The following is a 13,547-nucleotide window of genomic DNA, read 5'->3' as shown; positions in this document are numbered from 1 at the left end:
TGAGACCCTATCAATGAACTTCAGAATTCTGCCCTCCTGATCTCATTTCTCTTCTCTTGGTGACTTGTCCTTGGATTCACATCTGCACTGACAGGTTGCTCCAGGTTTTCCTACACAGGGAATTTTTACATGTAAACACGCGTGATCCTCTCACAAATATGTGCACACACATAAAGAGAGAAGCATAACAACACACAGTATGCATTTGCACAGATACAGAAACACACCAACACAGAGAATGCACACACAGTCATACATTTACAAAATACATACACACCAACACACAGATGCACACACACACACACACACACACACACACACACACACACACACACACACACACACACACACACACACAATGGTACATGTACATAGAAGCACACACACAGTTGGACATTTAGACAGATACACATACACCAACTCATAAATGGACATGCACAGCCCTACATTTACACAGATATGCACACCAACACACATATGCACACACTGTATACATTTACACAGAGACACACACGGCTATGCACAGTCTTACACAGATACAAATACACCAACAGACAGATACACACACAGTCGCAAATTTACACAAATACACACACCAACACACAGGTGCACACACATATTCATACATTTACAATGAGATACACACGCAAACCAACACAAGGTACACTCACAAATTTGTGTATTTACACGAATACATACATAGCAAAACACAGATGCACACAGTATACATTTCCAAAGATACATACAGTCAAAACACAGATGAACCAATAGTACACATTTACGTGGATGCTTACACACCAACACACAGATGCACATAGACAGCACACACTTACATAGATACACACACACCAACACACAGATAGGCACACACATTTGTACATTTGCACAGCTACACACACCAACATAAATGTGCACAACAGAGTCGTGCATTTACACAGATACACACACACCAATGTACTGTACACCGCTGTACAGCAAGCAATGCAGACACAGTATACACTTACACAGTTACTTGCACACCAAAGAACTGATGCACTCACATGATACATTTACACAGATGCACACACAATTGTACATTTACACAGATACACACAAACCAACCCACAGATGCACACACTGTCATACATTTGCACTGTACACACACATCAATGCACAGGTGCACTCACATATACATTTACATGGATTCACACACATACCAAAGCACAGCTGCAGACACAGTGTATACATTTACACAGATGCACACACACCAACACACAGATACACACACCTATGCACAGATGCACACAGACGGTATATATTTACACAGATACACACTCACTAATGCACTATTCATACTGTTGCATTGATACACACATACACCAAAACACAGCATACATTTACAGATTCACACACACTAATACACAGTTTCACACAGTATACATTTACACAGACACTCACACCAATGCACCAGCACACACACAGTTGTACATTTACAAGATACATTCACACCAACACACCACACAGTTGCTCACACAGCATACATTTACATTTACACCGATACACAGTGTCACACATGGTCGCATATTTGCACAGAGACACATACAGCAACAAACAGATGCCCATGCAGTATACATATGCACAGATACATGCACCAACACACAGATGCATACATACAGTCATACATTTACGCAAATACACACACACTTACACACCGACGCACACAGACCATACACTCTTACACTGATTCACACACACCAAAACACAGACACACACCCCAAGCACCAATGCATACACACAGTTGTACAATTACTCAAATACACACACACACACACACACACATGAAGACACAGGGCACACACAGTGATACATTTATACAGATATGCACTCACCAACACACAGATAAACACACTGTATATATTTACACAGATGCACACACACCTGTACATTTACACAGATACACACACGCCAGCACACAGATGCACACAATCACATTTGTACTTTTCACTGATGCACACACACCAAAGCACAAAAGCACTGACAGAATACTTATGCATACAAACAGTTGTATAATAACACAGGTACACACACACCAGTGTACAGTATACATTTGTACAGGTACACACTCATGAACACAGATGCACAGATGAACACAGTATATACATTTACACAAATATGCACACACCAAAGCACCAATGCACTCACTGGATACATTTACACAGATGCACACACACACAGTTGAACACAGATACAGACACACCAACACACAGATTCACACACACAATTCAATTACTCAGATACCAACACACCAACACACAGCTGCACATACAGTGTACATTTACACAGATACACACACAAGCACACAGATCCTCACACATAGTCATACATTTACACAGATACACACATCAATAGACAATGCATACGTACAGTATACACTTACTCAGAAACGCGCAGTCCAACATGGATGCACACCCAGTTGTACATTTACACAGATATACACACACACCAAAACACAGATGGACGCACAGTACACATTTACATAGAAAGACACACATACCAACACACAGATGCTTATACATTTGTACATTTGCACAAATTCACACACACACCAATGCAAAGATGCATACACACAATATGCATTTACACATATACACAAACAGCAACACACTGATGCACACACAGTGGTACATTTACACAGGTACATGCACACCAGAACACAGATACACACATACAATATACATTTACACATATACACACAATAGCATACTGACGCACACACTTCAAACATTTACACAGATACACACACACCAACACACAGATGCACGCACACAGAACACATTTACACAGATGCACACACAAAAACACAGATGCACACGTAGTCGTACATTTACACCGATCCATAGACACCAACGTACGGATGCACATACAGTACACATTTAACACAGATTCACACATGCTAAAACACAGGTGCACATACAGTATACATTTACACAGATACACGCACACAAACAACCAATGTGCCCACACAGTTGTACATTTATGCAGATGCACACACACCAATACACAGTCAAACAGTTACAGAGATATTCACACACCAACACACAGATGCACATACATAGTACACATCTTCACGGATAGACACACACCAATGCACAGATGGACACACACAGTTCACATTTACACCGATCCATAGACACTAACACATGGATGCACAAGCGGTATAAACATACACAAAGACACACACACACACAACAACACACAGTTGCGCACACAGTCACACATTTACACAGATAAACACATAACAAATCACAGATGCACATGTAGTATATATTGACATATAACACACAGACACCAACACACAGATGCTCAGACACAGTCATATTTTTACACAGATACAGACATACCAATGCATTCACACAATATACACTTACACAGATATACAACACAAACACAGAGATGCACAGAGTATATATTTACACATATACACACAGATGCACACACAGTTGTATATTTGAACAGATATGTACAAACCAACCACACAGTATACATTTAAACACATACACACACAGCAACACCAGATACACACACAGTTGTACATTTATACAGATGCACACACACCAACACATAGATACACACATAGTACACATTTACACAGATGCATGCACACACACTTCAAACAATTGAAGATTCGAATTACATTCATCATTGATGTATCTATGCAGTATACAACCCTTCGATCCGTCTTACCACAGACAGCCACAAAACAAAAAAAGAAAATGAACCACCTTGAAAGAAAAAACAATGAACAGAAAGACACACAAATAGAGATACTTCATATACATCCAGGCACAGAAAGATAGACATATACAGATTGAAATAAACACCTATTTGTAGCCACAGTCACAGATTTACATGTATGCACATACACACAGACACACACACAGAAACACGGCCACATATATATGCAGAATAACGTACACCTATGCGCAGGTAGGTGTGCATACACTCATGCACATACAATGAGGATACACTCATATATACAACTACACAAATACACAGAAACACACACACACACACAATAAACACACACCCATATACAGGTACATAGGCACAACACACAGGTGGTAGGAGTTTGGAGTCTGTATTTCCTGACTAGTGTTTACAAGTGTACCTATTGACTAATGCAACTGTTGAACAACCTTTGCATTACTTTTGGTTGTTTTTGACTCCTTGCCCAGAGGCCCGCGTCTTGTCCCCATCCCCGTCCCGCTCAGTAGACACTGGTGATCTACTCACAGACACCTGCTCTCACGTCCCATCCACCAGCTGGCTTCAGCAGGCAGCAGGTAGAACGGTTCCTTGTCTTCATCTATTGAGCTCTGTGGGACCCACTGAAACATTCCTCTGCATCACATGACGACTTCTGGTTAAAGCCGTGTGAACTGTAAACTCTAAAAATGATTGTCCCCCTAAAATCAGAGACGGGTCCAGATAATTCCTTTGGTGTTGAAAGACACCTCTTCTCCGCAAGAGCTGAGAATTCCCTTGATATTTGTGGGACTAAAGTTCCGTGAGGTAAGGTTCAAGTAAGCATGAAGCACGACCAAACACACTTTTTTATTGCGGTGACCCAGTTGCAGGCGTAACTTTGCTGAAGAAATGTAACTCTAGTCTGTGGAGCAAAGTGTTAACAGCTCAGTTGAGTGAAACTACATGAATTACATCAGTTCTGTTCTGGCCACAAGACAAGCCCTCCATTACTGGTCGCAAAAAGCACATGATAAAACAACAATAAACAGCATGGGTTTCAATCCTACCTGCTTCACTCCCACTCATTTTGCGGCACGCATTAACAGCAGGCCTGTATGTGCGCAGGGTAACTTGTGGCTGTCTGAAAGAGTGTGTCAAACCCTGTTACACAGAGCCGCTCACCCTGGAGATTAAACGGAATAGCACGCTCTTTGCTGAGTTGAGTCCTATTGATGATTATGCCAAACCCAGTGGAGCTTACCCATTTCAATTCTGAGAAGGCTTGCACTTTAACTATTCCCGAGCCTTCGCTAAAGGCTCTTCAGTGTGCTGGTGAAACTGACCCCTCTGGAAGGAAACAGACCAGTCGTTTAATTGAAGTGGCCTCTTGACCACCCTCCTGACTTCAAAGTTCCAGGAATAAAAGTTGAAAAGGCGAATATCATTCCAGACTCCGGAATGAATTTTACTCCCCATGGGAAAGGGCGTGAGAGGGTGCACCTTTCCCCTCTAGGTGGTATCAAGAACAATGTAAGAATCAAGACTGCAGAATTAGGGATCACCCGTTTAAGATGATGATGAAAAGAAAAGTCTCCTCTCGGAGAAAGGTGAATCCTTGGAATTCTCTGACTTTGCGTGGCGTGCATTTGGAACTGAGTTGGAATGATGTTTGGCACAGAGAAGCCAAGGGTTACAGGGAACGAGTTGTAAACTAGAATTAAGGTCAAGGATCCAATCAGCCATGGCTTTACTGGACAGCAGAGCAATCTGCAGGAACATAATATTTGACCCTGATTCCATTTTTTATGCCCTTGTGACCTTATCCAGGACTGAACCTTTCCTGACAGACCCATGAAAGATTCAGAGGGGCCCACCCAACTGAGGGGTCCTCACTCTCGGGCAGCTTGAGGAAGGAGCAATTCCTAGATGCTTTTCCTCTCCCCTGAGAGGAACTGCTCTGACTAAACCCCTTCCACCTCGAGTGCAAACGTTTTGAAGGAGAATGTGATCTAAGTCTTCCTACGGCCTGCCAGCTCTCTCTCCCTCTCTGTCTTCCAGCTTCCTGAAGACCTACTGTCCCTAAGCACCACACTGAAGTTCTCAGCAGTGGAAGAGGGAGGAGGAGGTGGGGGGGAAGGAGGAGAAAGGACGGGGGCACAGCAAGGATAGGTGTCATGTAGTTTCATATTTTTGTAAATTGCCGCTGGATACAGACAGAGAAAACTTTTACTGATGACGTACCCTTCCTTCCTGGGCAAGAAAAGGAATGAATAAGTGAACTGCGTGCCAGGGATAGGGTTGAGGGGCAGATTGGCCTCCTTGTATTCTTCTGAGCTCCATAATTAAGTTGCGCTGACAAATATTTCAAAACAGACTGATTAGCATCACGCACAGGACACCCTGACTCTCTTTACAAGTGTAACTGGCTGTTGAGGATTCCAGCAGAGATGTGTGTTGAGATACTGGAGGACTAGGGAGACAGTGTGGCAACAGTTAACAGATTAGCATTCGCAAGGGCTGAGAGTTATTTGTACCTTGAATCCCGACTGAAAACAATGTGCCTTTAGTTCCTCGCAACTGTCACTGCTTTCAGAGTCTGGCAGCGAGTGCGTAGCAATCCCAACGTCCTTTGTACATACTCATCGGAAGCTGACCTGGAAGCTGGTTTTGACCCTCGGCTGACCCTGTGGAATCAGCCAAGCCACAAATGGCGTGCGGCTGTAACTGAGATCAGGCAGAGAGCTGGAGTCGTGGATCTCATGGCTGTGCCGGCAAGATTAAAAAAAATGTCGCACTAGAGGGACCCCTGGCACTTCGAAGCCGGGAGCAACAGAGAACACGCTTGCTGAGCATGGAGAGGCAGTGTTTGCAGCGACGAGCCAGCATCCAAGTCCTCTGCGAGGCTGCAGTCTTCAGCCACTGATTGATGGCCTTTAAGGGCTAGAAACCCAAGCCGACGCAGTGGCGTAGCGGGTGGAGCTTCGGCCTCCAGTGCCTGAGACCCGGGTTCGGTCCTGACCTCCGCTGCTGCCTATGTGGAGTTCTCCCCGTGACTGTGTGGGATTCCTCCTAGGCGTTCTGGTTCCTCCCGCATTCAAAGGTGTGCAAGTTGGTTTGAAACTACCCCTGATGTGTAGGTGAGGGGTAGAATTGGGGAGGAAGTTGATAGGGATGTAGGTGGGATAAAATGGAATTGAGACATGATTAGTGTTTAGGATGACTGGCCCAATGCCTTCATACAATTGAGTAGGTGACTTGTAAAATCTAGTGGAATAGAGTAGTAATTTTATTTAGGGTCCATTTAATATCCGAGAATGTACACAGTGTACCACCCGAAATTCATACTTTTCACAGATGTCCACGAAACAAGAACCCCACAGAATGAATGATTGAAGCTCTGAAGCCCCAATGTAGATAGATGGTTGATCATCCGTACGTGAAATGAAGGGCTTGTTTCCATACTGCATACTCTCTGTCTTTCCTGGTCAGTGAGGGCAGCCCTGTCTATAGATAAACAATAGACTGCTAGAATCCTCCTGTGATTCCAATATTCCATGGCACTGGCATAGAGTGGTGTGGCCAATGCAGAATGTTATCATTGCTAAAGTGGGCGTGGACCTAACCTATAGCAAAAGCCATCTCCTCCTCACCCAGGAGATAATGAAACACGTTGCGTTCAACACAGGGTCTACCTGAAGCTGTGTGACCGACTCAGGTATTATATGTGATTCCTTAGTGTTTAAATTTGCATATTCATAAGATAACGGAAGAAGATTTAGGACAGAGATGAGGAGAAACTGTTTTTCCCAGAGAGTGGTGAATCTATGGAATTCTCTGCCCAGGGAAGCAGTTGAGGCTTCCTCACTAAATATATTTAAGAAACAGTTAGATACGTTTTTACATAGTAAGGGAATTAAGGGTTATGAGGGAAAGGCAGGTAGATGGAGCTGAGTTTACGGACACATCAGCCCTGATCATATTGCTGGGTCAGATGGCCTACTCCTGCTCCTATTTCTTATGTACTTATGTTAAGGAAATGATTGGGTCAAGCTCAGTATACTTATCCCTAGTAATAAAGTTAGCTTCCTCCCACTTCAACACCTGAGAGTATACAGAACTGTGCAAGAAATTTAGGCACATAATGGTGCACAGTGTCACCACCTCCTCTAGCATTGTGTTCCAGCTATCAACCATACTCTGAAAAAAATAGAGTGGTGTGCAAGGTCTAGACACATGTATATAGCTAGGGTGTCTAAGACTTTTGCACAGCACTGTATTTGCCAAAGTGGATCAGAAAGTGGGTTTGTAAATCTGGTGGGAGCAAAGAAGGTCCGGAATGGTGAGTGTGAAATGCCGTGGGAGGGTTGTGGGGCAAGTGCCAGAGAGGAGAGCTGGGGCAGGGGATGGCACAGGTGCAGTTCCAACCAGCCCTGAGACACCAGGCAAGGTCATTTCACTCTATACAATTGGTTTATTGATCATTACAGAATGTCTCTCTGGTGCTTCCCACTCCCTCCCCTCTCCCTTCCCTTCTTCCCAACTATGATTCCCCTTTCCCTGCCCCCTTCCCACTCTCAGTCCACGATAGAGACCCATATCAGAATCAGCATTATCATCACTCACATGTATATGAAATGTGTTTTTTTTTTGCGACAGCAGTACAGTGCAATACATAAAATTACTACAGGACTATGCACAAGTCTTAGGCACCACAGCTATATATATATATATATATATGTGTGCCTAAGACTTTTGCACAGTACTGGTCTGTTTCATTGATTACAAACCTGTTTTAACACAGTTGCATGCTGAGCAGTATCAGCCCATGACTTACAGGTGATCATCAACATTAGACATTGGGCTCAGTGCCTGTGAATTATCAAGTCCACTGGAGGCAGGAGGCCAAAGATGGCCTGACCCGAGTTTAGAGGGCAGGATTCTTCAATAATAGCTTCTAATGTTGTTACAGTGACAGATATACAGTAATTCATCCCCAGAATTATCTCAGGCGCTCAGCCACCGTTTCATTGTGCTGGAGCATCAGGATAAAGACTCCTCATTCAGATTCAGGTTTATTTATCACATGCGCATCGAAACATACAGTGACATGTGGCGTTTGTGTTAGCAGCCAACACGTCCATGGATGTTCTGGGGGTGGGGGGGGGGGCTGCCTGCAAGTCTTGCCATGCAGGCTAGGGCCAACATGGCTCCTTGGCTGAACAACACAGAACACATTTAAGCAACAAAACAAAACCCAAGGCCCGTTCGTGCTCACCATCCACACACGCACACAGCCCTCTAAACCCAGGTAAGGCCATCTTTGGCCTCCAGCCTCCAGAGGACTCTAGGATTTACAGATACTGGCCCCAACGTCTAGCACTGATATTCGCCTGTAAGTCATGGGCTGGCATTAATCAGCACGTAACTATATTAGAGCAGTAAATCAAGGTTTGTAATCAATGAAACAGACCAATAAGCTTAATACATGTGACAACTGAATGATGCTTTGAAGCAGCTGATATCTGGCAGTTTCTGAAACATCCCTTAGGTGCTGCAAACTGCCTGCAAGACTTAATTAAGCATGGATCTTGCCTGGAGTCTGATAATATTAATTTAAAGGAGGAGGGGAATACAAAGTCCATTGTATTTTTAAAAGCAATGTAGAAAGGCACTGGAGGAAGTCAATAGGTCAGGCAGCATCTACACAAGAAAATGGTCAGTCAGCGGGGTCAAAAGATCGAGAGAAGAAAGCCAATATAAAGAGGTGGAGGGAAGGGGTGTTAGGAGGAGCTGGCAGGTGATTGGTGGATGCAGGTGAGGGTGGGAAGGGATTGGGTATTATGTCAGAAACTGGGTGGTGATAAATGGAGGCAACAAGGGCTGAAGAAGGTGGAATCTGATAGGAGATGTTGGTGGAATGTGGAATAAAGGGAGGGAGGTGGGAAGAGGAACGACTGGTGGGAGTGTGTGGGTGACGGGCAGCTGGAGAGGATGGGGAAGGGGACAGAGGTAGGGCGATGAGGGTCAGATGGATCAGGAGGAGAGAGAAAAGGAAAAAAATGTGGGGGTATAGGGCTAGAGGTGAGTGGATATCAAACGTTTAAGAATTTGATGTTGGTGCATTCAGGTATCTATTTCAAAGGACTGAAAAAGTTGACTGGAGGCCAGAGGAAAGATAACTGTGATTCTGAATGTCCAGAGCCAAGGAGGTGGCCTGTTCTAGGGCTGGAGGCCTGTCTGTGTGTGTGGCAGGGTGGAATAAGGGTTTTCTGTGCTGTTCTCTTGTTGTGTTATATTGTCATTGTTGTTGCTTGTATTATTCTGCTGAACGTCGTGGGCGTGCTATGTTGGTGCTGGAATGTCCTCAGCACATTCTAGGGTATGTTAGTTGTTAATGCAAAATGACATACTTCACTGTACGTTTCAATGTACATGTGATAAATAAATCTAAATCTGACATTAGCAACAGTCCAAATGTTTTTTTTTCAAAACAATTGGCTGTTTACAGTGCGTTATGTCAGATACATAATGGAATGGGAACTACATGGTGGCAGCACATTGCTTCAGGTCTAGCCTGGCCAACCCTGTCAGGTGCCTACAGTTGGCAAGAGTAAGAGAGACCCACAATGGACAAGGGTGGGAGTTATACACATTGGGCAAGGGTAGGAGGTCCCCACAATAGACAAGGGTAGGAGAAGTCCACAAGGACAGGTAGCTACATGGTTTATGCCCTTGTTGAATGAAAGTTACCACATGAGTTAACAGTTTTCCAGAAGGAACAACTAATTTTGGTGGGAACTGATGGAAGGCAGCGTTAGGAGCTGAGTTGGTGAGGTGAGGGAGTATACTATACTGGACTGACGAGAAGGGACGATGGCCTCCAGCAATCCTGGGACTCCCCTCAAATATTTATCCCAAGAGTGTTTGTTGTCAATCCCCACACAGATTTTCCACCCAGCTGACTCCTCTGAGAGACAGGGTGAACTCTGGGTTATGAACCCTCTTAGATTATCTTGAGGTTACTTGTCATTGGGTGAAATTATGGTCGCCACATTTCAGGGAGCTTGGGCAGGCTTTGAGAAGAGGGTTACCAAGATGCTTTCTGGATTCGAGGGTTTGAGCTCAAAAGAAGAGTTGTACAAACTTGATTATTTTCTCTAGAGAATCTAGAGAAACTTGATATTTGTTAAGATTATGAGAGACATAAATAAGGTAAAGATTAAGATTTTTTCCTAGAGTGAAGGATGTGAATTTGAGGCAATTATGAAGGGAATGTGTAGGGCAAAATCGACACAGAGATTGATAGGTACAAAGTGCTGGACGGACTGAGCAGGTCAGGCTCTTTCAATGGAGGGGATTAAGCCATCGATGACTTGGGATGAGGCCTTTCATCCGTCCTGACCTGTGCAGTTCCTCCAGTATTTTGTGTCTGGTGTTCTGGATTGCCAGCATCTGAAGACTCTAGAGAGATAGGTGCCTGGAACAGGCTTCTGGGTGGGGGAAGCACATACAATAATGATGTTTAAGACGGAGTCAGGTAGACATGAGAACAGGCAGGAAATGGGCGTTAGTTTAATTTAGTGCCGTAATTGGTGTAGACATTGTGACTTGACAGGACTGTTCTGTGTTCTATATTCTACTAAGGATAATTCTCTTGCCAGGAAAATACTGTAATGGTGTCCAAGATATACTTTTCTCTTTATTTTTAAAGGTAATTGATTGGAAATGTTGGTGGGTGCTGTTAGAGAAGCAGTCAAACTAAACCTTCGGCACTATGTCGAAACCGCGCTGGTAACATGGGGTGTGGTGAAGACCGTTCTCTTTACAGTACAAATGGCTTACTGGTAACGTTAATGCTGTCTGAAGAAGTGGCTGCCCTGGCACCTCCTTCATCCGTGTCGGATCTCTCTTGCCTCTTCGGATGCCATTCCTCCTCGTTGGGTTTCTTGTGGCTTGTTGAGAACTTTCTTCGCCGCCGCTTTCTCCTGTAGCCATGGGGCGCGGGGATCCCAATGTAGATTGCGTTTCGAACTGTACAACACAAATACAGTGATTTGGTGAGAAACCTACACTTAGTGAGCTTTTGGGGTAAGCAGGACCTCTCTGGCCAGAGTCAGGAAGATGCAGCCATCCCTTAACTGCTTCTGTACCTCACCACAGATCAGTCCAGCTCACAGGTGGACCTCAGTAATCAGTACCCACTCTATCATGGCTGGCTTGTACCTCCGCTCAATGTATTTGGCTTAGTTTATTCCTAACTGGCACACCCAACACAATCATTATGTCACCTTTAACGTTTCCGATTGAACCTTGGCATCAGCCGCTTACTGTGGGAGAGATGTAACATTAAGAGCTGGTCATACCACTTTCTGAGATGGAGTGGCCACTGCACAGGATTGGAAAACAACTCCATCCTGGGCATTAACCTCCCCATCATCAAGGACAATTCCAGATGCCATGTCTCAAAAAGGTAACATCCATCATTAAGGACTCTCACCACCCAGGACACGTCTCTTCTCATTGGTGCCATCGGAGAGGAGGGACAGGACCCTAAAGACACACACTCCATGTCTTAGAAATAGCTTCTTCCCCTGCACCATCGGATTTCTGAATGGACAATGAACACCTCCTCACAGTTTTATGTTTTATTCTCTTTCTACACTACTTACTTGTTTTTTAATATATACACTCAGTGGCCATCTTATTATGTCCACCTGTTCACCTGCTCGTTGATGCAAATATCTAATCAATCATATGGCAGCAACTCAAAGCATGCAGACATGGTCAGGAGGTTCAGTTGCTGCTCAGACCAAACATCAGAATGGGGAAGGAATGTGATCTAAGTGACTTTGGCTGTGGAATGATTGTTGGTGCCAGATGGGGTGGTTTGAGTATCTCAGAAACCGCTGACCTCCTGGGATTTTCACATACAACATTCTCTAGAGTTTACAGAGAAACAAAAACATCCAGTGTGTGGGCAAAAAACTTATTGTTAATGAGAGAGGTCAGAGGAGAATGGCCAGACTGGTTCAAGCTGACAGGAAGGTGAAAGTAACTCAAATAACCAGATGTTACAACAGTGGTGTGCAGAAGAGCATCTCTGAATGCACAACATGTCAAACCTTGAAGTTGATGGGCTACAACAGCAGAAGGCCACACACATAGACTCAGTGGCCGCTTTATTAGGTACAGGAGGTAACTAACAGACAGGCCACTGGGTGGATATGCCACTTTGAGTTTCATGTTTTTGCAGATGCTTACAAGAAAATAAGGAAATACAATAGAATTTTTGAAACACTTTACGTAAACAAAAACTGACAGGCAATGAGCAAAAGAAGAAAAACAGTGCAAATAGTAAAAAAGTAAATAAATAATATTGAGAAGATGAGTTGTAGAGTCCTTGAAAGTGAGTCTGTAGCTTGAGGAGAGAGTACTTTGCTGAGGCGAGTAAAGTTACCTACATTGGTTTAGGAGCTTGATGGTTGATGATTGTCGTCATATAGTTGTATCATAACGAAGCAGACCCTTCAGACCAATACATCCATGGCAACTATGATGTCTTCCCGGGCTAGTCCCATTTGCCTTCATTTGATCCACATTCCTCTAAACATTTCCTATCCCTCAACCTGTCCAAATGTCTTCTAAATGCTATTTTTATGCCTGTCTTTACCACTTGCTACCCATCCCTTTCTGTGTGGAAAAGCTTGCCTATCAAGTCCCCTTTAAACTTTTCCCCTCTCTAGTTTTGTACTCTACTACACTGGGAAAAAAACTGTGTTCATCCTTCTCATCCATGCTGGTTCACCACTTTATAACCACCC

The 13,547-nt window shown here is 43.9% G+C and overlaps 1 protein-coding gene across 1 annotated transcript in view; it reads right to left on the bottom strand.

Annotated features, from left to right (window-relative positions):
* Positions 1–13,547, bottom strand: part of slc4a5a (solute carrier family 4 member 5a) — a 166,926-nt gene that overhangs the window by 126,991 nt on the left and 26,388 nt on the right. The window contains exon 3 of the mRNA XM_059964691.1: positions 11,569–11,757. Within this exon, the coding sequence (XP_059820674.1) occupies positions 11,569–11,757 (189 nt within the window). The remainder of the gene's footprint in view (positions 1–11,568; positions 11,758–13,547) is intronic.

This window comes from Hypanus sabinus, chromosome 1, assembly GCF_030144855.1.
Source record: "Hypanus sabinus isolate sHypSab1 chromosome 1, sHypSab1.hap1, whole genome shotgun sequence".
Taxonomy (NCBI): Eukaryota; Metazoa; Chordata; class Chondrichthyes; order Myliobatiformes; family Dasyatidae; genus Hypanus; species Hypanus sabinus.
The sequence above is the reverse complement of the archived record's forward strand: the minus strand, read 5'-3'. Positions and strand labels throughout refer to the sequence as shown.